The sequence below is a fragment of the Centropristis striata genome, chromosome 21, assembly GCF_030273125.1.
Source record: "Centropristis striata isolate RG_2023a ecotype Rhode Island chromosome 21, C.striata_1.0, whole genome shotgun sequence".
Lineage (NCBI taxonomy): Eukaryota > Metazoa > Chordata > Actinopteri > Perciformes > Serranidae > Centropristis > Centropristis striata.
Window position 1 is genome coordinate 5,346,166 of NC_081537.1, and position 27,230 is coordinate 5,373,395.

General features: G+C 36.7%; 1 protein-coding gene across 2 annotated transcripts in view; it reads left to right on the plus strand.

Moving 5' to 3' along the window:
* Nucleotides 1-27,230, plus strand: part of ca10a (carbonic anhydrase Xa) — a 357,338-nt gene that overhangs the window by 21,987 nt on the left and 308,121 nt on the right. For both annotated transcript variants that reach the window (XM_059324697.1, XM_059324696.1), the window contains one exon: nt 23,377-23,451. In XM_059324697.1, coding sequence (XP_059180680.1) covers nt 23,377-23,451 — 75 coding nt within the window. The remainder of the gene's footprint in view (nt 1-23,376; nt 23,452-27,230) is intronic.

Here is a 27,230-nt window from a genome sequence, read left to right on the forward strand (position 1 = left end):
AAAAAGACACAAAATTACTACAAAAAGACACAAAACGAAAGAAGAAAAAACTAAATTACTTTTCAAAAAGACACAAAATGACCAAAAAAGATACAAAATGACCAAAAAAAGACACAAAATGACAGAAAAAAAACTAAATTACTTAAAAAAGACAAAAAATTACCTATAAAGACACAAAATTACAAAAAAAACAGACACAAAATGACCCCAAAAAAGGTCACAAAATGACCAAAAAAGACGCAAAAGACACAAAACGAAAGAAGAAAAAACTAAATTACTTAAAAAAAGACACAAAATGACCAAAAAAGACACAAAATGACCAAAAAAGACCAAAAAAGACCGTCATCATGTAAATGTAGCCTCAGTCTGAACTGTCACTTTGACATCACTCTAGGGGCGGAGTCTGATATCGGCCACATTTAAAAAATAATGTGAACAGCCAAACAAAAAATAGTTTCTGAGCATGCAGCCGGAGTGATCTAGAGTTTGTTTAAAGTTGCACTTGACTTGTCCCTGTTCTGTGATAAATAATGCCTGAATGACTAAGTGTGGTGAACTGTGAGGCCGCTGCAGTAGACTGTTAGGAGCTGTTCAAGGCTCTCTCTGTCTGTGCTAAGACAGGACTGTTACACACTGTGGTAAGTACAATGTCTAGTCACTGGCTAAGCTATACAAGGTTTTATGGCTTTCAGCTGAACGGAGGTCACAGAGGACAGAGGTACTCACCTTCTTAACTCCCCTTCAATTATTGATGAGTGCTTCCCTTTCTCTGCTTACCGCTCCGTTCTCTAGCTCAGCAACAAACCAAATAATGTATTTCTTTTTTCTTTCTTTTTTTGGCACTCACAGGAGAAAAAATAGCGACAAAGTTTTACAGATGAGAAGTGGGACAGAGTGGAGGAAGTGGACAAAGTGTTCTTGTAGAGATGTTCCTTATCGTATCGTTCATGATTATGCCGGGATATGTTTTTATGGGTAAAAAAAATGCATATCATGATATTGGGAACATTCCTACTTCTTGACATAGTGGCGTAAGGATTTCCCATTAATGACCTAGACCAGGGGTGGGCAATTAATTTCCCCAAGGGGCCACATGAGATACTGAAAAGGTTGCGGAGGGCCTGACCATCCGAAGTTTGTTGTATGTATGTTTATGTATATGTCTATTGCCTGTTAAGCATCTTTGAGTGTCTAGAGAGCACTATATAAATTAAATGTATTATTATTATTATTATATTCAGATATACTCTATACACTATACAGAAATATGAATTTCATCACTTAATAAAATGTAGTAAATTATCTGGTTTTAGAGCTGTTAGTGGTAAGAATACATGTTATGAAAAGACTATGTTAATGGAGTAAGTCAAATATAGCAGTAAAAAATGTAAAAACCAATTTATTTCAAAGACAACATACATTCAAACCACAAGAACAATATAAAGCAAAGTGTTTTTATCAAGATAAATCTGTGCAGGTGCTTATGCATGCACGCACATACGTAAATCGCCTTCAAAATAAAAGCACTGCGGCTGTATCGATTTCTAATTTCGGGGTAACCTCATGCGGGCCGGTCAGGGACAGCCAACGGGCCAGATGTGGCCCCCGGGCCGCCTAATGCCCACGTCTGACCTAGACTGTGGCGGCTCCAGAGTCTCATGTGCAGCACAACGTCACATTTCAAGCTACCGAAAGTATGTTTTTATGTTTTATTAAAGGATCCCCATTAGCTTATGCCATGGCAGTTCGCTAGTCTTCCTGGGGTCCACATTCCAACAAGTAATACTCAACAGTCCTACAACAACTTTAACAGTAAAAATACATTACAAAATACATTACAAAAGTGCAGCACATAGTGCATTTGATCAGAAAACAAATAAACTACAAAAAAAATTGTAATCCTGGCAACCTGGTCTCACAGAAATTTGTGGAATAGCCACGGATTCACTCAAATTTCCATGAAACTGACACGGATTTCGCTACAATGCAAGTTAATGACAGTCATATCCCGTGGCTATTCCATGGATATTTGTTCCTATTGGTTTGTTCCAAGTCACGTGACTTTCAAGGTCCCAGCGGTCAGAACAAAAAACATGGCGGACAGTTCTCTCATTTTTAGTGAAAAATCAATATTTTGACTTAGTTTCTGCATAAAAATGGATTTTGATCACATTTGTAGCGAGAAATATATGTTTTATTTTCTAAATATTCACTCAGTGAATGTACATAATCACTTTGTATGTTGGAATAGCCACGGGATATGACTGTCATTAACTTGCATTGTAGCGGAATCCATGTCAGTTTCACGGAAATTTGAGTGATTCCGTGGCTATTCCACAGATTTTGAGTTAAGGAAAATCCGTGGCTATTTCACGGATTTCTGTGAGACCAGGTTGACTTTAACAGTAAAAATACATTACAAAATACATTACAAAAGTGCAGCACATAGTGCATTTGATCATAAAACAAATAAACTACAAAAAAAATTGTAATCCTGGACATCATAAATCCAGGCAAACATCGCTTCTATAAAAAGTAGCGTCCTTTCAACCAAAATAACCGAAAAAAATAAAAATAAATCCCCCAAAAATAAAACAAACCCAACACCTAACATTAACCACTGACCAGGTACACCTTTAATTTCTTTTTGAAGGATATTTTGCTTTTTTTCTTGACGGATATCAAGTGGTAATTCATTCCATATTTTACTGGCTCTATAAAGCTCTGTTCTTTTCAGAGAATTAGGTCTTGGATGAGCTTGCACAATATCACCCTTGTCTGCCTTCTTGGTATTATGTTTATGCACAGTATTACAAAAAACTATATTATCTCTCATGAACTCAGGTCTGTGTGTTCTCAATGTGTTGCTCAGAAATGTCACTGCAAATGAGGCCAGCCTCTTAGTATATCTACACAGTTCATAATATAAAGTTATTTCTTTTCAGTAGAGTGTCTGTCACCCGTCAGTCAGTAAAAACCCCGACCCACCTCTCCGTCCTCAGAGACATGCGCGCACATTCACACACACACGCACTGAATTTATAATATTAATAAACTTGATTTGAATAGCACTTTTCTTAACAAAGTTACAAAGTGCTTTACAGACAAGAGATAAAAACACAGTGGATGACAGATAAAAAATTACAATAAAACAACAAAGCAAAGTAAAGTGCAATGCAGACAAGTTGGAATTACAAATGTCAAAACATAGAAAGTGGCAAGAGATTAAGTAGTTAAAAAGGCTTTGTGATAAAAGAAAGTTTTCAGTAGGGATTTAAAAGAAGCTAGACCCAGAACACGGTGGAGATTCAAGAGTAAAGAGTAAAAAAAAAATGTATTTGGCAACTGTTGAGATTTGCAATTTACACTACATTTAGATTTATGATTGGTTTTTATTTTGTTTTACGATTTTTGTTTATTTATACAGACTAAAAAATAATTTTCTATATATTTTTCAGTATTTTTTTAATATCGTCAAGAACATCGTTATCACAAAAATACCAAATATAATAATGAAATATCATGATAATCTTTTAGGGCCATATCGCCCACCCGTATGTTCTTGTCAGAATCGCAGAATTAAAGCTGCAGTTTGTCTTCAGGTGTGATCTTGGCTGATTTTCAGTGACACCATTTGAACTAAGAAGACAATTAATAAAGTTATTGTGATATCAGAATTGCAACATTGCACATTTTAACATTTAAAATAAAGATTATCAGGCTGCGTTCATGCCTGCATCCCTCTGTTTGCCTAAAAATATATTGTTAGTGAGGTTTGGGGATGTGTAGAAAAACAGATTTAGCGTCTGTAGCATCACCCACAGGTCTCTGAGGAGACGTGTTGAAGCCTGGATTTAGGTTTACAGCTGCTGCCATATTGTTGGTGTTTGTTTTGGAGCCAGCAAACTAAGGCAGCTAGAGAGACGGGCCCTCTCTCAGAGACCTGTCAGTCAAAGCCAACGCACCACTCTTTAAGCTGTCTCGTCCTGGAAATAAGTTTCAGAACCGTCTCTCCCAGGGTTCTGCAACCAGCATACAAATTGTATTATACGAACTGTATGTTTAACCCTTTATGGGGCGAAGAACTATATTTGGTAACTTCAGCGGAGATCCAAAACTGGGTCCGTAGAACCACATGGATTTATTCCAGCTAATCAGCAAAAATCAGGCTACGTCACAGACAGTGACACCATGATATCTGACCAATCAGTTAGGACATATTATGTATGAATAGAAATAAAAATACAAACCGGGGTGTAATATTTTGGGGAAAAGTTGCAAATTTACTAGATTAAAGTGGCAAATTTATAAGAAAAAAACTCGCAGATTTAATAGATTTAAAGTGGTGAATCTACGCAAAAAAAGGCACAGATTTATGAGAAAAAAAAGTGGAAAAAAGCAACTTTTTTCTCACAGATTCACCACTTTAAATCTCATAAATCTGCACATTATTACAAATTGTATAATACGAACTGTATGTTTAACCCTTTTTCGGGCGAAGAACTATTTTTGGTAACTTCAACGGAGATCCAAAACTGGGTCCCCATGTAATATTTCGAGAAATATTTTGCAAATTTACTAGATTAAAGTGGCAAATCTACAAGAAAAAAAGTCGCAGATTTAAGAGATTTAAAGTGGTAAATCTATGCGAAAAAAGTCACAGATTTACGAGAAAAAAGTGAAAAAAAGCAACTTTTTTCTCCCAGATTCACCACTTTAAATCTCATAAATCTGCGCATTATTTTCTCATAGATTTGCCACTTTAATCTTGTAAACTTAAAGAGGCGTGTAGTCAGTGATCAGATCCCTCTCACTCCTCCACAGTCCAGATATGGTCTGCTCCCTGGCCAACCAGACAGCGAAAACATGAGTTATATTGAGTGAAAGTAAAAAAAAAAAAAAAAAGGGAGACAGTCATGGCTCCAAAGCTGAGATTCAATTTACTCATTGATTTTTCCCTACAGTAGATGTGATCTCTTAACTAGTTTACCAAAGATCCTGGCAGAATATTAGTGACTCTTGTCTCACCCATGACTCCCATTGTTATGTAATATGTACGTCTGTGTTTTCTTGTGGTAAAATGTCCCAGTTTGACTGTGTAGGAATAAAGAATATATTCGGATTGGCTGAGTTTCTAAATTATGACCGGGTTACTTAAGTTCAGGAAAGGCATGAATAAGCAGCAGAAGCAGAATACGGAGGGGAGACAGGATGTGAAGGCCTCAGCAAACAACAAACACACACACACACACACACACACACACACACACACACACATACATTTTGAAAGGTCAAGGAGATGTCAAATCCCCAGATGCAGGGTTAAGGGTGGCAACCGAAAAGCACAACATGGTCTCACAAGAATCCGTGAAATAGCCACGGATTTGCTTAACTCAAAATCCGTGGAATAGCCACGGAATCACTCAAATTTCGGTGAAACTGACACGGATTTCGCTACAATGCAAGTTAATGACAGTCATATCCCGTGGCTATTCCAACATACATAGTGATTATGTACATTCACTGAGTGGATATTTAGAAAATAAAACAAATATTTCTCGCTAGAAATGTGATCAAAATCCATTTTTATGCAGAAACTAAGTCAAAATATTGATTTTTTCACTAAAAATGAGAGAACTGTCAGCCATGTTTTTTGTTCTGACCGCCGGGACCTTGAAAGTCACGTGACTTGGAACACCAATAGCTACGGGATATGACTGTCATTAACTTGCATTGTAGCTAAATCCGTGTCAGTTTCACCGAAATTTGAGTGATTCCGTGGCTATTCCACAGATTTTGAGTTAAGCGAATCCGTGGCAATTTCACGGATTCCTGTGAGACACAAAAATTTACCAATTGCATTAAAAGCCCACCCAATTGACGGGGTTAGCCAAACCCAAGAAGAATATCTGTAAAATTAAGGAAGTTTGTAATCACTCTGTCTTGTGGTGCCATCGAGATCACATTGCAGAGTCTAGCGCTGAGCATTGCATTTGGCTATTATTCTTTCAAAAAATGGTTAACTTTATTCATTTGTTCTGAGTGTTTTGTAAGACCAAGTCTAGGAAAAAGAACCCGGGTGAGCGTTGGAGGCTTTGAAAGCCCCGTGCTCTTACAACTGAGAGTCTGGTGCCTCCAGAGGAGCACTGGGGCAGCATATTGTTCTCTCCATTTTAGATAGGAAACCAATTGGTTTGGTTTGATTCAGTCTTCAGGGCCCAGATCTTTCACTTTGTGACACAGAGGCAAATATGCCCTGGCACACACACACACACACACACACACACACACACACACAGGCACACAGCTGGGGTTATTAAAGAGAGGCACCAATAGGAGCTTGGTGAGAGATAATTGTCTCATAAGTCAGTAAGCACAGCTGTTGGCAAGGTCAAGTTTCATTTATGGACCCACGTCACCACTCTCACTTTTGTCTCTGTGTCTTTTCCAATCTGTCTTTCTTCTTCTTCTTCTTCTTCTTCTGTCTTTTTTCCTCTTCTTCTCTCTATCTGAGCCTGTCCTGTACCTGTCCTGCTCCCTGTCACTGCCCTCCCTCTCTCTTTCTGCATGGTTGGGCTCCAGGATTGCTTGTGCCCTTCAATGAATATTAATGGGAGCGTTTTGGATATTATATGAAAATGAACTGTTTATTTACAGAGTGTGTCTCTTTTTGGCTTTATGGGAGGTTGGCGGGGCGGGGGCTGGCTGCCAGACTCCCGAGTATGAGGATGAAATAGGCCGCTGCTGTGCTAAATAGGATTCAGGTCAGTAAGAGGCTGTGGCCAACCAGATCCATCACAGGGTTTTAGAGGAGCATACTCGTTTCAGTGGTTTAAAATTGGATTTGGCTGGTTCTGTAAAATAATATAAATATGGATTTGTTTGGCAAGTGGCAGAGACCAGACTGTCAGCACGGAAAGAAATACTTTTATATTCCCCGGAAGTCAGAGAAGCCATATGGAATTCCTGCATCGGTGAAAGTATTTTTTGTCACTGTCTGCCAAAATTACTGCATTTTGTGTCGTGTCACATATTAAACAGGCCGGGTCACTGTTTGAGGACAAATACATTGGCGGGAGTTGAAAGCAGATTAAGGTGCTTTTATTTACACAACAAAAACTGTGCAAAAACAGGAAAAAAGGCTTGGGACATCCACAGCAAAAACAACCATCCAATTAATTACAAATCGTCACAGTTAAAATAATCGCCTCAGTCATTTTTTGTCAATAATTGTTGTTTTTTTTGCCTCAAATCAGCATCTCAAAATCCCTAAAAAAGAGAGTCATTTAATCAACATTAATATTTTTCAACCGTTTTACAGACATAAACAAGGCCAAAACCTAATAATAGACAAAAATCAGCTTAATTTCTGTCCAATAAATCTCTAAATATATGCAATAGAGTAGCCTAATATCAATGTAGTGATATAAACACACGTGATATATTATATAAATAATAAAAGGAAAAACGTTTGTGTAGGTGTATTACATGATGTACATAAATTCATACTAAAGTAACTTTAAACACTAACACTCATTGCCAATATTTAGCCTAAAACAGGTACATATGGTCACACTGTTAAAATAATCGCCTAAGTCATTTTTTGTCAAAATTGTTTTTTTTTGTCTAAATCATCTCCTCATTGCCACCTATGGTAAAATCACCTTCATCCTCAGTTGATCAGATCATGTGATTTTACCCCTTTAAGATAATGGCCTATGTCAAGTGTGTGACTTAAGGGGATTTATTATGCCTAAGTCAAAATAAAATGTGACTTAGGCAACTTTTTGAACATGCCTTTGTGACTTAAGCAAGATATGGTAACATTTTATTTTGAAGGTGTCTACATAAGAGTGACGTGAGCTTGTCATAAACATGACTTGTCATTAAGGACACTTTGAAGTAACATTAATGCTCATGATACTTGTCATGTCATGTTTATGACAGGCTTGTGTGACTCTTATGTAGACACCTTCAAAATAAAGTGTTACCATATCTTGCTTAAGTCACAAAGGCATGTTCAAAAAATCTCCTAAGTCATTTATTTCTCTTAAATTACATAATTTACACACAGTGTTATTACTATGCCAATAGCCATCCTTTGTTACATAATTTTTGAGTGAAATGATCAATAAATGTCATATGTTACACTTTTGGTGAAGTTTTTTGTGTTTAAACTGTTTTGTGTAAACTGTTTTTAGACTAAAAAAAGTGACCCAACAGACACAAAATGACCCAAAAAAGACAAAAAATTACTAAAAAAAGACGCAAAATGACCAAAAAGACACAAAATTACAAAAAAAGACACAAAATGAATATACGAATACACGAGGGAGTGTCGCAATGCATCATGGGACTTTTCCAGAACTTATAAATCTGAAATCATGGTGGAAGACAACTATAGCGGAGGGAGCTCAGATATAACGGCTGTAAGCTCTCAAATACTTTTTGAATTTCATTTCTATCTGCTACAGAGGCTAAAAAATATATTATTTAGTCGGAAGAGTTGACACTTCTGTTGAATTTACAGAAAACTTCAGGTTTTAGGGGCTGATTTTAAAATCGCCCAGAGGTTTTACAGCCGTTTTAGGCCTAAATGGGTTAATGGCAGGTCTAAACCAAACATATTATAATTTAAAAAATAATATCCATCATCATAAAGTGCCACTTTGTACCAATTCTAGCTGAAAATGGAAGAAACCCCCCGCTCTGGATACACATGGTACGACCCGTGATTAGCCCTCAGGTGTGTGATCATTGCTCAGCTCTGGTTCAGACCAGGAGACTGTGCAAGTAGAAACAAAGGTACGTAAGAAGAGAAACTGGAGTAACTAAATGTGTGGTTAACTTGTAGTTTTCATGGATTCAGAAGAGTTTAACAAGCAAAGACAGATGGAAACAAGAAAGGGAAGGAACTAATGAAAGGCATCAGGACGGAGAGAGGGGAAGAGAAAGTAAATACCTCGGCTTTATCTGCTTTATCTGTTTTATCTGTTTTATAGAAACATCATTTTGAGTGTCTTCCAAAAAAGGTGAATTTGAGTTTCTATCATAGAGACAAATGCTGTTTTTCTTTTGGTGTAAGACAAATTTTGGCAGTGCTTTTATCAAAAAATGATTATACATTTAAATTAATCTTCTCTGATAATGTTGATTCAGTGTTGTATCCTTGTTTTGGATTTGTGTTTCTCATTGAAGTTTGTTTTATAAACCTGTTTTTTCCTCCTGGTCCTTCTTACTTGTAAATGTATCTTTCTATTCATCTTTCCCTTGTAATTCTCTAGTATTTTTATTTTCACCTTGTACATGTTTATTTCTCCCCATCTTTCTTTTCATGTCTTTCCTTCTTTATATTTTCTTTTTTGTGCTCTGTCAGGATATCTAGACACTGAGGCAGGTCAGAAGGGTTAAATTAACAGAGCACAAAAAGGAAATGTAAATAAGGAAAGACATGAAAAGAAAGATGGGGAGAAATAAACATGTACAAGGTGATAAATAAATATTCTAGAGAATTACAAAGGAAAGATGAATAGAAAGATACATTTACAAATAAGGACAGATGGAGGAAGGTGGAATGGAAGCATATAGAAAACTAAATTAAAATGATAAGAATGATATGACACTTATTATATGTACTGATGATGTAATTTTTATGCTAAAAAATCATGACGATTTATTTGACCTTTGACCCCATGTAGAACGTAGTTACTGCGCTCAGGTTTTGCTGTAAAAGGATCTAATAGTAATCTTGTTGTCTTCTTTCAGCTTTTATATTTTATTTTCAGTGAGTAAACTTTTTCAAATTGATTTTGTTAGAAGTTTGTGTATTTTAGACTTATTATGGTCTTAATATAATAACATATATATTATAACATATATTAGTATAATATAATTTTATCCCACTTTTTTACTAAATCACTACCTAGATAATAATTTCCCTAGCAAATAAACTTATAATTATAGATAGTGGTGTGTGTGTGTGTGTGTATGTATATATATATATATATATATATATGTGTGTGTATATAATAAATATATAATATAATATATATTATATATAATATATATATATATATATTATATATAATATATATATATATATATATATTTATATATATATATTGTACTTAGTGCATTTTTTTATGTCATTATTTCTCTAAAATAAAGCAAAATTGAAATCTAAAACTTTGTCACAAGATAAAACAGACATCAAGGAGTTCATTTTTTAATAAATCAAGTTCGTCCAAAAATGAAGTTACTGCAGTCAGGCTTTGTAGAGCAGTATAGATGTGAATAGGTATTGATAGAAAGACTTTATGTTGGCTGGGACTTTTAATTAAAGCTGACACATGTTTTAGAGTTTCCCTCTAATGTTGTGTGGAGAAAGGTCTGTTTTGGTCATTTAAATTAGATCAGATTAGATAAGACTTTTATTTGTCATTGCACAGAAATACAACGGAATTCAATGCACTCAGGTACTGGACTCATATAAAAATAGCATAATAAATAGTAAATAACAAGATACATTCTTATCATCTCATCTCAATAAATAGTAAATAGAAAAGATACATTCTCATTCTCTCAGCACTTAGTATATTCATGTCTTTCATTCACTGTACCATCAATTTAATTAAAACAATACTGTAATTATATAAATATATAAAGTGCAGAGCATTGTGTTAGGTGTGGGTGAATGGGTAAATGTTAAATATCAGTACTTCAAACTGTATTTCCGGAGGTTACCTGAGTTATAGTGGTTCTTTCTCTGCTCACTGTACAACTAAGTTCAACATCTATTTCATGTTCTGTCAATGAGAACATTTTTACCAGTTTTCAAGGGTAAATCAGCTTATTCGCGGACTTTTCTTGAACTGAATGACATTATCTGCTGTATAAAGTTTTTATTCATTTTCTACCATTTAATTAGGGTTAGCTGACAGAAACTGCTGACAACAGAGACAGCCATATAAGTCTGTGTGAGGGCTGACACTGTGACAGGCTGACAGAACACAGAGTACACATTTACATTGGGTCCAGTCACAGTCTTGAGATGTGTAGTTTGGAGAGAATTGACAGGAAGAGCAGATTGTCATCTGCTGAGCGCGGCCTGTCTCTGAGCTTCTATTATTGGAGGCCACACATGGACAAAGTTGGCAACTAGCAAAGCTTCACTGTAGTCGCTGCTGACCAATAAACCAAAGTTTACCAGTTAGTTTGTATTTAGGTTTAGAATCTAGATAACAGATTTTTCTCAGTTTGAGTTTATTATTAAGATCCCCATTAGCTGCGGCTATTCTTCCTGGGGTCCAACAGTATCAAATATACAGTTGAAAACACAAAACATAAACATTATAAATTAAGAAACGATTAAGGACTCGATTAAAAAAAATATCTAATTAATTCAAGGCTTTATAATTAATTAATCGAAATTAATCGCATTTTAATCGCATATAAATATTTGACCTGAGAACAGTGAGAAGTAGTTTTTTTCACATGGATTTTTAGTATACCATTGAATAATGACAGAATACATAAGCTTAAGCAACAAAAATATTGTTTATTTGTGTTCAAGTCCAACAGACCAGTGCAATTTTTGCCATTAAGTGTAGCAATAGCATATTTATAAATATAGTACATTTCATAAATCCAGGTAGCCTATAGGTAGGTAGACCGTCTGTAAACTAGAATACTTTGGTTTTTTAAGTAAAACACAATCCACGCTAGCTACCACACTAGCCGCTAGCTGCTATATGTTTAGCATTGAGGTGATACTTGAGGCTGGATGTGCTGCGGTGATATGTGAATTCCTTGTTGCCTAGCAACACAACCATGCTCTTATGGACGCTTCCATCCGTTGGTTTTTAGTAACTGAATGTCCCATCATCCACGGGGCCAACCAAAGGTCTCATCAGCTTCTTCCTTCATGTTCACTGTGGTTTGTTGTTGTCTCAACTCATCAACGCTAGTTGGTGCTCCAGTATAATCGGTCCTCCTGAAACTCATCCAGTGAGAAACGTTGTTATAAAAATGAAAAACTAAAAATAAATAAGTGAGCGATATGCTTTCACCTGACAAAACAAAAACAGAGTGAGCGTTTACACTTCTTAACTGTGCTTCATTCAATCTTCATTATATTAATTATTCACATACTAATCCATATTACACACATTTCTACATATCATATATGTATAATACATCATTACACAATCTACTAACACATAATACATATCATATTGTATATACATTCATTCTACAGCATATACATTATAATAACACATATCATATATCTTTAGAAATATAACACCTACATATAATTATACCATGTTTTCTTATTTTGATGAATACTGTTTCATCAATATTTTGAATTGCTTTATGTTATGTGCGGGCTCTGTTACTGCACCATTGTTCTGTGGGAAATTCAATAACCTCACATTTAAGCAATTCATACGTTCACTTGACTTCCCCGGCAGTGATGAGCTCACACAAATGTCTTATGGCATTCAATTAACATACCTGTGGGTGAACTGAGAGATGATGATCATAACCAGTCACTTGGTATCATTACTGCCGTTATAGACAGCATGAACTCAGGGAACACAGTTAACATATGCTTAACTGGATCTATAAAAAAAAAAAATACATATGCATGAGAAAGACTTCAGACAGGGAAATGATGAGTGTGATGACATCACTCTGAGGGGTGATGACCAAGCCGATGAAATCCTCTCTGACTAATACGGACACTGTCATTAACAACAAGATCTCCAATGTAAACAACAAAATGGGCGGTTTGTCAATACCACTGTGTTCTACAAATAGTTAACACGTCATTATGCGTCACCCATTGGATTGTGGACTGCCCGTTTGAGCATTTGGCGTTACACAGAGAGAAGCTGCTGCTTATTCATGTTAGCATTAACTGGAGCATTAACTGGGATGTTAGCTTTGGCTAGCAAAAAACGAAAACAAAATGTACATTACTGACCTCAGAAAACTGAGCAGCGACTCCTTGGAGTGTCTGTTAGTCCAACCAAACGCTGAACAAGACATTTTATTAACAAAACGTTCAAAGTGAAAATACAGTGAAAGGGTCAAAATTATGAGACCAAACCGCTAAACGTCCTTTTTTATATCTATATAACGTTATATATAACTTTATTGACACGTTGCCATGGATACGCATTGTTCTGCTTCTCTCCTGATGACGGCTCTCCTTGTTAGTGACCTGTCAATCAAAGGTAGCCCCGCCCCAAATCATACGATTCTTTATCTTCTATTTTCTTCTAAATGGGGCCATTATTTACACTATTAACATCAGATTGTCTTGAAGAAGATGTTTTACTAGTGATTGAGACCATAGTGTTGTCCTGAAAAACATTCTGAGGTAATAAAACAAGTGAGAAGTTTTCTCATTTTGCATTGAAATGAATGGACAAAAATGTTTTTGCAGCCAAACTTAGCGTCCCCTGCTGGAATTTTTGGTAGAATGCAGCTTAAGGCACTTCCTGGTTTGCCTCCCTGCTCAGACCAGGAGGTTGCCGCCTGGTTGTACTTACAGTATTCATGTTAGGAACAGGCCAAATACCTGGCCAGTGTTATTGCTGCTTGCAACAAAAACGAGAACCACTTATTCAAACAACTTCACACTCTGCTCTGTTGTCCCTCAGGCTCTGAGCAGTACAGCTGTCAGGACATAGTTGCATCACACCCAAGTCATGACATCACGGTCAGAAACACCAGTGAAACACACCCCGCTTCAGGGGATCACACTGGGGGCCGAATTCACCATTAGACAAGGGAGAAAAATGCTTGGGGGCCCAAAACAGCCATAGGTGTATTATGATGTTTAGATATAGAAAAATATAGAATTATGTTACTATTCACTCTCACTGAACCCAAAATAAATAACCTATACAAGGCCCCCAAAGCACAACTCGACTCAGTTGGATACATGCTTAGTGTACTTGCTTAGTTTTATTAGTGGAGGTATTCTAAAGCAGCTATTCTCAACCTTGGGGTTCCGACCCCAATTGGGGTCGCAAGATGATTTCTGGGGGTCGCCATATCTTTTTGGAAGTCAGTGTTCATGTGTTTTAGTCTTTTTGGTCATTTAATGTCTCTTTTTTTGTCATTTTGTGTCTTTTTGGTAATTTTTGTGCCTTTTTTTTATCATTTTGTGGTCAATTTGTGTATTTTTTGGTCATTTTGTTTCCTTTTTTTGATCATTTTGTGGTCAATTTGTGTATTTTTTGGTCATTTTGTTTCCTTTTTTTGGTCATGTTGTCATTTTTGGTCATTTTCTGTCTTTTTTTTTGTCATTTTCTGTCTTTTTGTGGTCATTTTGTGGTCAATTTGATTCTTTTTTGAGTAATTTTGTGTCTTTTCTGACAAATCTCAAAGTATCAAGTTGTTACTTTCCAAGGAGTCTCTGTCTTGAAGCTGACGGTTACACACTCAGGAGGTCAGAATGGACCTTTAAACTGATAGCAAAGGACTTAGATCAAAAGTAACGTAAAATATAAAAAATATATGTAAATGCACAGACAGAGAGCTGTTGTAGTTGTTGTCTGCTTCATTATTTGTCCAAAATTCGTCGTATCAACTGAGTTTGTATGATCTGAACTGTTCGTGTTCAAGATTCTGTTTAGTGAGCGGACAACATGCCCAACAAGTCTGCAGAGCCCCCCCCCCCCCCTCTGCTGCAGGGAGCTGCCTGCTTGTTTTTCAGACCTCATTAATAGAATATGTTGCGTGTCCCAATTCAACAATTGCATGTCACATTTGCAATACACCTCCTAAGTGTGAGAGTCTTAATAGTTGGATACCTCTGGCATGTACCCTTCAGATAAGGTTGTCTCCATAGCAACTGGCATGTTTTCGCTTTTGGACTGATTAGGCACTGGACAGGCTTCCACACATACAGATACGCATACATATATATATATATGAGGTTTTTTTCCATTATTTTTTCCTCATTTCCTCCCCTCACATTGTGCTGTATTTCTTTCTCTTCATCTCGGTCTTCCTGTCCTGTTCACCTCTGTCATATTGTTTGTGTGTTTTTATACGTTTTGGACGGGTTGATTGCTAATTTCGTTGTACTACCCTGTGCAATGACAAAGGCTTCTGGTTCTGATAAAGGCTTCTATCTGAACCCAGCGTGACTCATCCTTAAAGGGCTTGCAGTTTTTTCAGAATCCCACATTTAGTTTTTCAATGGATAGTCATGTTAACGTATAGGAAATAATTTGAAAATGACTCAAACTTAATAATAATAATAATAATGCTTTATTTTTGGATAGGGACAGTGCACATTAATGAACATCGAAAACATCTCTGTAAACATGCCGGATTTTCCGGATTGCCGGAAACTGCTAGTTAGATCGTCGCGACGGATTAAACACGGGGACGCAACTGTGGCCGCTGTCGCTAGCAGCTGATCATGAAGAAACCAGCATGGCTAATTATGCACATTGTCTCCGCTGATCATAAACATAGTGGTCGTGAATTAACCGGCATCGCTAACTGTGCACAGAGTGTCCGATGCTTGTTGTAAACAAACAGAGATGCTAAATGAACACCTCCTGCAGCAGCAGCACATACACACTGTACTGCTACAGAGCTAACCGTTAGCCTATTAGCTATTTGCAGACTGGACGCTAAGGTGTTAACATCCCCTCCGGCTCTGTGACTGCAGCTGGGAGAGACTGCTGCAGGAGGAATGTGCCGCTTCGACTCCTCCTTACTCTTCTTAACGAGCCGCTGGCCCCCGCAGCTCGTTAAGAAGAGCCGAAAAGTTGCTAATTATAACAACAAAGTCGCTAAGTTGGCAACATTGCTTTGCCGGCTTTTACAAATGGCGCGTGTTGTTGTGGCGTCGAGTACTACGTCACATCCTGCTTAGCGATCTATCCAATCAGTAACCAGGCTTTTTTCAGGGGATAAAATAGACTCTGCTCTTCGACAGGGACTAAAAAAAAACGACAAAAGCCCGCTCCAGACGGCTCGTATTCAATTTAGGGCGTTTTGGTGAGTGAAACCCGCCTCATTCCGGGTATTGCCTGGTAGTGGAAACAGCCCTTTTATGGCACTTCCTCATGTGTTGTCTTCTAACTACTTGTGTTATATGAAGTATCAAACGTACGTCACTTTGGATGAAATTGTTACATTGTAACCACTATACCGTATCCTGTCATCTTCCTCCTCACGCACTACTTATTGATAATTTAAAGGCCGTAGCTTGATCATGCTGTGCCTTTATGTTTCATCTTAACTGCTCTGGGACCCAATAAAATGGAAAATGGTAATCCATCAAACCCCCACACACTCCACCAACCCGTATCCCACCTCCTGTAGCGTCTCGTCTGCATTTCCCGATATAGATTGGAGGCATTTCCTTTCTGCTGATGTCAGGAAGTGTGTTTTGGGGCCACAGCCAGACGTTGTGGGAAGTAGGACAGTGCTTGTTATGCTGCTTTGTGCTTCTTTCTCTCTTGTTCTCTTGTCTCATCTATTGGCTACTACTGATGGTTATTGAGTCTAGCTTGCCGCCACAAAAACGACAGATGCTTTTTTTTTTATATATAATATTGATATTGATTTGAATAACAGATTTTAATATTTTAATGTATTCAAATTATAATATTCAAATTTGCATTTCAGTGATACATTCCTCAAGTCTTTTACTGAGATCCTACATGTGACTCCTGGGTTTTTTTTTTATTTAACATACATATATACACAGAGGGATTATAAATAAGACTTTTAAAATTATTGTTATTACATGGTTGCACATAAAGACGGAACAATTTTGTTTTCAGACACAATCCTCTGTTGATTGTGGTTTCATATTCATTGTGATATGTTTAGAAGACATTGATTGATAAAGTTTTGAAAATATATACACTTTATCTGTCAGGAATAAATCACGTTATTATTGTCATCATTATTGTTATTATTAGATGAAAAAGGAAATCATTAACCGATTGTAAAAAATAATTGTTCCAATAAATGAATGAAATAAAAATGTTTTTGTAATATTTGAAATAATTTACATTATTAATATAATAATAAGAATCAATCATAGTTTTTTAAAATATTATAATTAGATGAAAAAAAGAAATCATTAACCAACTGTAAAAAAAATATTGTTTAAATGAATGAATGAATACATAAATAAAATACATGTTTTTGTAATATTTGAAATAATTTACATTATTGATATACTAATAAGAATCATAGTTTTTTTTAATGTTATTATTAGATGCAAAACAAAATAATTAACCGATTGTAAAAAATTAATTGTTTGAATGAATGAATTAATAAAATAAAAATGTTTTTGTAATATTTGAAATGATAATTTACACTATTGATACACTAATAAGAATCAATCAGGTTGTTTTTTTTAAATATTATTATTATTATTATTATAATTATTATTATTTTTTTTTTTATTACACCAGACACCAGTTTTAGCCCAAAATCTTGGCAAAGCATGACAGTTGCATCAAAAAGACATCTTGTTCTATTCTGTTTTTTTTTTCATTCATTATAAATTGCATTCATTTTCATTATTTTCTACATCTTCCATAAATGCGTAATTTATATAATACATTTTGTTGTAATTAGTGTTGCTGTTCAGCTCCGTTTTCCCACAGGGATCATGAAAGGTTCAATTTACCTCACAGAATTCATCATTGTAATATCTCAGCAGCAATTTGTCTAAAACTGATAAAATTGTTTCACATTCCCTCTAATTAGACTGAAATAACGGCTAGAGTGGGCATATCAATCCAAAAAGGGTGTTTTATTCTTTTTCTGTCATGGACAGCAGCTGTGCTATTAGAGGGTCTATTACAGTGTGTGTGTGTGTGTGTGTGTGTGTGTGTGAGTGAGTAAGAGAGAAAAGTGTATCTGTACAGTTGTCAGTAGCTTGTAAGAGGATCATGTCCACAGGCCTCAAAATCTCCTTTATATTACCTACACTGGCTAGAATTCAAGGGCTCTTGGACACACACACACACACGCACACACACACACACACACACACACACTGTGAGGGGCATTTTATGTCAGCGAACTACACTAAAACCATAGACTGTATATAAATAATGGACGTAGTGACCGTAGTTAGCATTAGCTGGAGCATTAACTGAGATGCTAGTTTTGACTAGCAAAAAATAAAAACAAAATGTACGTTACTGACCTCAGAAAACTGAGCAGCGACTCCTTGGAGTGTCTGTTAGTCCAACCAAACGCTGAACAAGACATTTAATGAACAAAACGTTCAAATAAACTGTCATTAAGTGAAAATACAGTGAAAGGGTCAAAGTTATGAGACCAAACCACTAAACGTCCTTTTTTATATCTATATAACATTATATATAACTTTATTGACTTGTTGCCGTGGATACGCATTGTTCTGCTTCTCTCCTGATGACGGCTTGCCTTGTTAGTGACCTGTCAATCAAAGGTAGCCCCGCCCCAAATCATACGATTCTTTATCTTCTATTTTCTTCTAAATGGGGCCATTATTTACACTATTAACATCAAATTGTCTTAAAGATTATTTTTTACTAGCGATTGAGAATATATTGTCCTAAAAAAATTCTGAGGTAATAAATCAAGTGAGAAGTTTTCTCATTTTGTACTGAAATGAATGGACAAAAATGCTTTTGCAACCAAACTTGGCGCCCCCTGCTTGAATTTTTGGTAGAATGCAGCTTAAGGCACTTCCTGGTTTGCCTCCCTGCTCAGACCAGGAGGTTTGCCGCCTGACTAAAACACGTGTACAATTCGTCATCATAAAGTAAATAATTATTTGTATATTGAGACGAGCGTGCACACAGGCGTTCGCTACATTCGCACATATTCGCAATACACGTGCCTGTACGCATGCATATTTATCAGTCTTTATGCAGGCACTGGTGACGCAGTTAAGGCGTTTTAGTATAGTTTCTTGGCATAAATGCCCATCATACACACACACACACACACACGTTACACTATTGTTCCTTCCAACTGCTGAGCTCGTTTCTCATGAAACATAATGAAGAGGCTCTGCAGTTGATAAAGTGGTACACAGTCAGCAGAGTGAATTTACTATTCAGCAGCATGTCGTCTATACGTAAACAGCTGTACAGGTACGGTTCAGCAGCTCTATGTTTCTCCATGCTGTATTAACCTCCTGGAGTCCATCTATTTATTCAAAATACACATGTTTAATTTACAGTAATAACTTTATTTACATATGATATGTAGACAAGCTGAGAATGCCAGTTAAAGTGCATCATAGGAGCTTTCACACTGTGACATTTATGTTTCTAGACCATTTTTAAAATGTGAATTTTCTTTCTACAATGAAAACTATTACTATTTTTAATTTACATGCAAATAACTGTTTTGTAGTTTTATTATTTATTATTTTTTTTCTGCTGTTTTTGTGGGTATAAATCATGGGTCTCAAACTTGCGGCCCGCGTGCCAATTGCGGCCCTCGTGACGATATTTTGTGGCCCTCACCTTGATATGAAAGTTTAATGTGAGTTTTATATGAATGTCTCTTTACCGTGTTGTGTGTGGAAGGTCCCTTTATTGCTCCAGCTGGAGCTTTGTTTCACTTGTTTCTATGACGACGTTAACAAAAAGAAAGGCAGCTGCTACCGGAGCGTTTATTATCTGCCGTGTTGTTGTTACCGCAAGAAGTGGAAATGTTATGTAATGTCATTTAGTGTCTTTCTTCGGTAATTTTGTGTCATTTTTTGGTCATTTTGTGTCTGTTTTAAGTAATTTAGTTTTTTTTCTGTCACTTTGTGTCTTTTTTTAGTAAATTAGTTTTTTTTCTGTCATTTTGTGTCTTTAAGTAATTTGTGTCTTTTGAAAGTAATTTTGTTTTTTTAATGTCATTTTGTGTCTTTTTTTTAGGTCACTTTGTGTCTATTTTGGTCATTTTGTGTCTTTTTAAAAGTAATTTAGTTTTTTTCTTTCATTTTGTGTGTTTTTTTTAGTATTTTTTTGGTCATTTTGATACTTCCTCCAGCGGCCCCCAGGTAATTTAAGTTTGAGACCCCTGGTATAAATGGTAAAAAAAATAAAAAATAAAAAACTACATTACCATAGAAACCGGTCTTTTGCTTGTATTTTGGGTTCCTTCAGAGGTTTAAAGTTGCTGCTCCAGTGTTTAGTAAATTACCAGAAAAAAGGAGAAGCAGCCACTATCATCCTTAAAATTATATCTTGGAGTAATTAAAGTCGGTTGGTATGAGCTACTTATTCTTAGTTTGTGTATTAGCTTCAGTTTGAAGAAGCATGCAGGTGCTGACACAGAAGCTAATCAATGAACGAACCCTTTAAAACACGAAGTCACACTAACACAAACTGACTGATCAAAGCAGCACTAGACCAGAAACTCTGCTACGTAAAATTAGTGTTTTTGTCAAAGGAGTCTGGTGTCTTTGAAGAGAGAACAGAGAACAAATCAATTCCCACAGCTCAATGTTTAGGTGACTAAAATAGGTTTAGCTGGCTTCTGCTGCATTTTACTTGGATGATATTCATTAAGAAATGAGTAGAACATACATTATCTGTGCCAAATGCTAATTTAATCCAAGTATTCAGTTCAACCCTAGCTCTAATTATCTAATGCAGGCTTTCTCAGGGTAACTAACTACAGAAAAGCATCAATTATAGAGTGCCATAGTGCCAAGTGTTAATCATAATAATTTTAGCATGTCATCAATTCTGTTCTGTCATTCAAAAGAAGAAAATGTGCTTGTGCTCGTGAAAAGATGCAGAGAATGAGGGCACCCTCCCTCTAATACAGGGGTCTCAAACTCAAAAAAGACACAAAATTACTAAAATAAGACATAAAATTATTAGAAACAGAAACAAAAATACTAAAAAAAGACACAAAATGACCAAAAAAAGACACAAAATTACTGAAAAAAGACACAAAAGGACCCAAAAAAGACACAAAATGACCCAAAAAATACACAAAATTACAAAAAAAGACACAAAACGACCAAAAAAGATACAAAATGCCCCGAAAAATACACAAAATGACTAAAAAAGACACACAATTATTAGAAAAAGACTCAAAATTACTAAAAAAGACAGAAAATGACAGAAAAAAAACTAAATTACTTAAAAAAGACGCAAAATGACCCAAAAAGACACGAAATGACCCCAAAAATACACAAAATTACTAAAAAACCCCACAAAATTATTAGAAAAAGACACAAAATTACTCACATTAAACCTTCATATCAAGGTGAGGGCCAAAAAATATCATCACGAGGGCCACAATTGGCCCACAGGCCACGAGTTTGAAACCCATGCACTAATGATTTAAAAAGTCCCACTCTGTTCTGCTGGTTGGTTGAACTTTTCGTAGCGCTTCAATCAAAGCTGCCTTTTCCCTCAAGTTCATTTACCGATAAAAAGTAAGACACAATTCTTCATTTTAAGAAACAAGGCAACAAAACGGCCCCCCCCCCCAAACCTTTCCTTTCCTCCCGGACCATGTCTGGTGGTCTGGACCCTCTGAAATGGAGCCTGCTCCCCCATGACCCCAGCAGGCTGCTGGAGAGGAGGAGAGAGGCAGCAGGTTGTTCAGCCAGCTCACTTCTATTAAAGACAAGCAAGCCGGACAACCTCTGGACCCTTGATTAAGCCCCGCTTTGTGCGTTTGGTGAATGAACAGGAAAGAAAAAAACTTGAGGTGTAAAAAGCAATATCCCGAAGGCTCGCTGGGTAATTCTCGGTCACAACTCTTTCTCTGAACTGAGACCTTTACTTCGTCACCTCAATTATACTGTACCGCCCTGCTCTAATCTGGGGCTTCCTCCCACCGCTCACACAACATGACAGAATGCATTTCCATACTAATGCCTGGGGAGTCATCGCATCACAGGGGAGCATGTTGGTGTGCACACGTGTGTGTGTGTGTGTGTGTGTGGGAGTGAAACGGGAGGTTGAGTTCCAGTCGGAGGCCTGTTTGCTCCATACACAAAATTACTAAAAAAGACAAAATTACTAAAAAAGACACAAAATTACTAAAAAATAAAGACACAAAATTACTAAAAAAAGACACAAAATTATTTTTTTAAAAAGACACAAAATTACTAAAAATAACCACAAAATGACAAAAAAAAGACACAAAATTACTAAAAAAATTACTAAAAAAAGACACAAAATCACAAAAAAAGACACAAAATTACAAAAAAAGACACAAAATTACAAAAAATACACAAAATCCCCCCCCAAAAAAAGGACACAAAATGACCCAAAAAATACACAAAATTATCTAAAAAAAAAAAAAAAAGACACAAAATGACATTACATAACATTTCCACTTCTTGCGGTAACAACACGGCAGATAATAAACGGTGCTGTTGTTGTTGTTGTTAACGTCGTCATAGAAACAAGTGAAACAAAGCTCCAGCTGGAGCAATAAAGGGACCTTCCACACACAACACGGTAAACTCACATCTTGGTCACCTCAATTATACTGTACCACCCTGCTTTTCCATACTAATGCCTGGGGAGTCATCGCATCACAGGGGAGTATGTTTGTGCACACGTGTGTGTGTGTGTGTGTGTGCAGTTTGTGTGAAACGAGAGGTTGAGTTCCAGTCGGAGGCCTGTTTTGCTCCGAGGCCATCTCCGGAGACTCCATTTGCCCGGACCTCCTGCTGAGTAAAAAAAAGACACAAAATTAAAAAAAAAAAAGACACAAAATTACTAAAAAAAATACACAAAATTTCTTTAAAAAAAGACAGAACATTACTATAAAAAAAGACAGAAAATTACTATAAAAAAAGACACAAAATAAATAAAAAAAACCCACAAAATTACTAAAAAAGAAACAAAATTACAAAAAAAGACACAAAATTATTTTAAAAAATACAAAAAATTACTTTAAAAAAGACACAAAATTACTAAAAAAAAATTATACAAAATGACCCAAAAAATACACAAAATTAGTTAATTAAAAAAGCTCCAGCTTGTGCAATAAAGGGACCTTCCACACACAACACAGTAAACTCACATCTTCGTCACCTCAATTATACTGTACCACCCTGCATTTCCATACTAATGCCTGGGGAGTGACTGCATCAGAGGGGAGTATGTTTGTGCACATGTGTGGAGTGAAACGAGAGGTTGAGTTCCAGTCGGAGGCCTGTTTTGCTCCGAGGCCATCTCCGGAGACTCCATTTGCCCGGACCTCTTGCTGAGTAGGTTAGCGGGGCGTCTGGAAATGATGAGGGTGGTAAAAAGCGCCTGAACACAGCAGGACTTTGTTTTTGCCTTCTTGTCTGAATTCCAGATCTAAGTGATTGATGTCCTTGTTCCTGTGTTTCTTCTCCTCACCTCACAGCACAACCCAATCCACCGAAAATTCACGAAGGATGGTGGGCGTACAAGGAGGTGGTGCAGGGGAGCTTTGTTCCAGGTAAGCCTCAAAACACTATGCAGCACTTTGATGCATGCTGCTTTCTCTCAGAATACTGATTCTCCTGCACACACTTTAACCAAACTGCGTGCTTGATCCCGAAGTCGGAGATTATTACATATTTAAGATAGCATCGGGCCACCTTGCCATTGGCAATAGTTTTATTTTCTCATTCTGACAAGACCCCTTCGCCCTTCCCACACAGATGCTGCTTTCTCGCTGATTGATTGACGGCAGCTCACTGTTTCCTTCCACCTTTTCCATCTTGCTGTGTATCTGCGTGTCAGGCCAATTATTTTTCCGAGATTGTGTTTTTCTGCTGAGCTGAGGTGCTTTTGATAAAGCCTTCAGGTGGCTGAATGTATGAGTGTGCCTGCATGAAGTAATGCCTATACTTATGAGGACCGTGTGTGTGTGTGTGTGTGTGTGTGTGTGGATAGAACAAGGAGGATAATTCAAACAGAGGACATACAGCAGGGACTCACTTCTGGAAGAATCAAGGTTAACGTTAAGATTTAGAGTCCCTTATTAGTCCCACAATGAGGAAATATAGATTCTGCATTTAACCCGACCTGTTTAACACACACATAATTACTTTAAAAAAAAGACACAATTACCAAAAAAAGACACAAAATTACTAAAAAATTACTAAAAAAAGACACAAAATTACAAAAAAAGACAAAATTACAAAAAAAGACACAAAATTACAAAAAAAAGACACAAAATGACCCAAAAAATACGAGTATATGAGTGTGCCTGCATGAAGTAATGCCTATACTTATGAGGACCAAGTGTGTGTGTGTATGTGTGTGTGTGTGTGTGTGTGTGTGTGGATAGAACAAGGAGGATAATTCAAACAGAGGACATACAGCAGGGACTCACTTCTGGAAGAATCAAGGTTAACGTTAAGATTTAGAGTCCCTTATTAGTCCCACAATGAGGAAATATAGATTCTGCATTTAACCCGACCTGTTTTACACACCAGTGAACACACCATGCTTAGGAGCAGCGGGCAGCACATTTCTGCACATGCGAGGATTTTTTTTTTTCAGATTGCCAGTGTTTCCATTCATTTTTTTGTGTGCAAGCTGAAAATGCCTATTCAAAAATCAACATGATCTCACAGAAATCCGTGAAATAGCCACGGATTTCACTTAACTTATAAAACATATATTTCTCGCTACAAATGTGATCAAAATCCATTTTTATGCAGAAACTAAGTCAAAATATTGATTTTTCACAAAAAATGAGAGAACTGTCCGCCATGTTTTTTATTCTGACCGCTGGGACCTTGAAAGTCACGTGACTTGGAACAAACCAATAGCCACGGGATATGACTGTCATTAACTTGCATTGTAGCGAAATCCGTGTCAGTTTCACGGAAATTTGAGCGATTCCGTGGCTATTCCACGGATTTTGATTTAAGCGAAATCCGTGGCTATTTCACGGATTCCTGTGAGACCAGGTTGGTTTTACACACCAGTGAACACACCATGCTTAGGAGCAGCGGGCAGCACATTTCTGCACATGCAAGGATCTGTGTGGGGCGTTATGTGCATTTTTTTTCAGATTGCCAGTGTTTCCATTCATTTTTTTGTGTGCAAGTTGAAAATGCCTATTCAAAAATGCACTTTTATGGCTTTGTAAGCTGCGTCATACAATTAGTGAGGATTAAGCAATGCACTTCATCCTGCTTGTGGAGTATTCTTGCTTGCTCATTTGGAGCAAAGACCAGGCCAGTTGCCTTGTTATTACATCAGTAGGACAGGATGCTTCCTTTTTATTTGGCCATAGATGATGAAAAACAAGACATTTTTCAAAGGCAATGAAAAAATACACTGTAGGTGTAAACTCTGATCTTTGAGTGCAAGTTTGGACGTGTTAACTGCTGCTTTGAACATGAGCTGTAGAATGGTGTGTGTGCTCCTTATATTCAAAATTGCTCCAAATATGCACAATACCTTCCATATCATCACCCTGGTAAAATAATTGCCTAACTCATTTTTTCAAGTCTTGCAGGAAACACAAAAAACTTCACCAAAAGTGTAACATATGACATTTATTGATCATTTCACTCAAAAAGGATGTAACAAAGGATGGCTATTGGTATAGTAATAACACTGTGTGTAAATTATGTAACTTAAGAGAAATAAATGACTTAGGCAATTTTTTGAACATGCCTTTGTGACTTAAGCAAGATATGGTAACACTTTATTTTGAAGGTGTCTACATAAGAGTCACACAAGCCTGTCATAAACATGACATAGCAAGTATCATGAGCATTAATGTTACTTCAAAGTGTCATTAATGTTCATGACACATCCCATGTCATGTTTATGACACACTCATGTCACTCTTATGTAGACACCTTCAAAATAAAGTGTTGCCATATCTTGCTTAAGTCACAAAGGCATGTTCAAAAAATTGCCTAAGTCACATTTTATTTTGACTTAGGCATAATAAATCCGCTTAAGTCACACACTTGACATAGGCCATTATCTTAAAGGGGTAAAATCACATGATGTGGTCAACTGAGGATGTAGATGATTTTACCATAGGTGGCAATGAGGAGGTGATTTAGGCAAAAAAACACAATTTTGACAAAAAATGAATGAGGGGATTATATTAACAATGTGACCACATATGAGTTTATCCACTCCACTTAAATTCAAATTTGAGCAAAGAGGCTGCAGCAGTTATGTGGTGTGACAAATCAACAGCCATCACAGCTGGGCTTTAACCCTGAGATCTTTCAGTTAATGCAAACACGCCAGGCCGATGTGCTAATTATTTCTTAATGGTGCACTCAATGGACACATTAGAAGAGTAAATGTGGCTGTTGAAGAAGATTTTTTACTAGTGATTGAGACCATAGTGTTGTCCTGAAAAAAATTTCTGAGGTTTTAAATCAAGTGAGAAATTTTCAAATATTGCACTGAAATGAATGGACAGAGATTTTTTCTGCAGCCAAACTTGGCGCCCCCTGCTGGAATTTTCAGTAGAATGCAGCTTAAGGCACTTCCTGGTTTGCCTCCCTGCTCAGACCAGGAGGTTGCCGCCTGACTTCGACATGTAGGCTGCCAGGTTGTCACTTTTAGAAGCCAACTGAAGACATTTTTATGTGTTCGGGCTTTTGATTAGTTGCTTTGGGACTGCTATGGTTGTTTAATTGCTGTTGTTTTGGTCTTTTAAAACTTGTATGTAACTTTTTATTATATTTTTATGTTATTTTATTTTATTTTATTCTTTTTAACTTATTTATCCTCTCTTAATGTGAAGCACTTTGTGACTTCTGTCTGCAAAAGGTGCTATATAAATAAAGTTTACTAACTTACTTAGTTTACAGGCCAGACCACGACCTTCCCATCAGTGGGAGCCGCCCCATATACTTTTCTTAGTGAATCTTACAATTTTAAATTAGAGCTGAGGGTTTGACTTGCCATATAATGGTAAGGGCAGAGTTAAGGAAAGGGCCTTGGGGAATTAAAGCATACATAATACAGTGGGGCAGTGTGATATTGTGAGGAGCACACAATGAATAAAGGCACCTGCTCCCCAAGGCGGACACTGAGGCTTTTCCAGCATGTCCAGGCATTCATAAATAAGCGCCTGTTTGTCCTTCCCTCTGGCACCAACAGCTCGCCGGTTTGCTGCTCCGTTTATATCTTAGCTATCTCTTCTAGCAGTTCTCCATGGCGCACTTGCTTTACTAACCTCAGTACAACAGCTGGAACAGTTAAACACTGTTCATGATCCTCCTGAGGCCGAGCACAGTATTC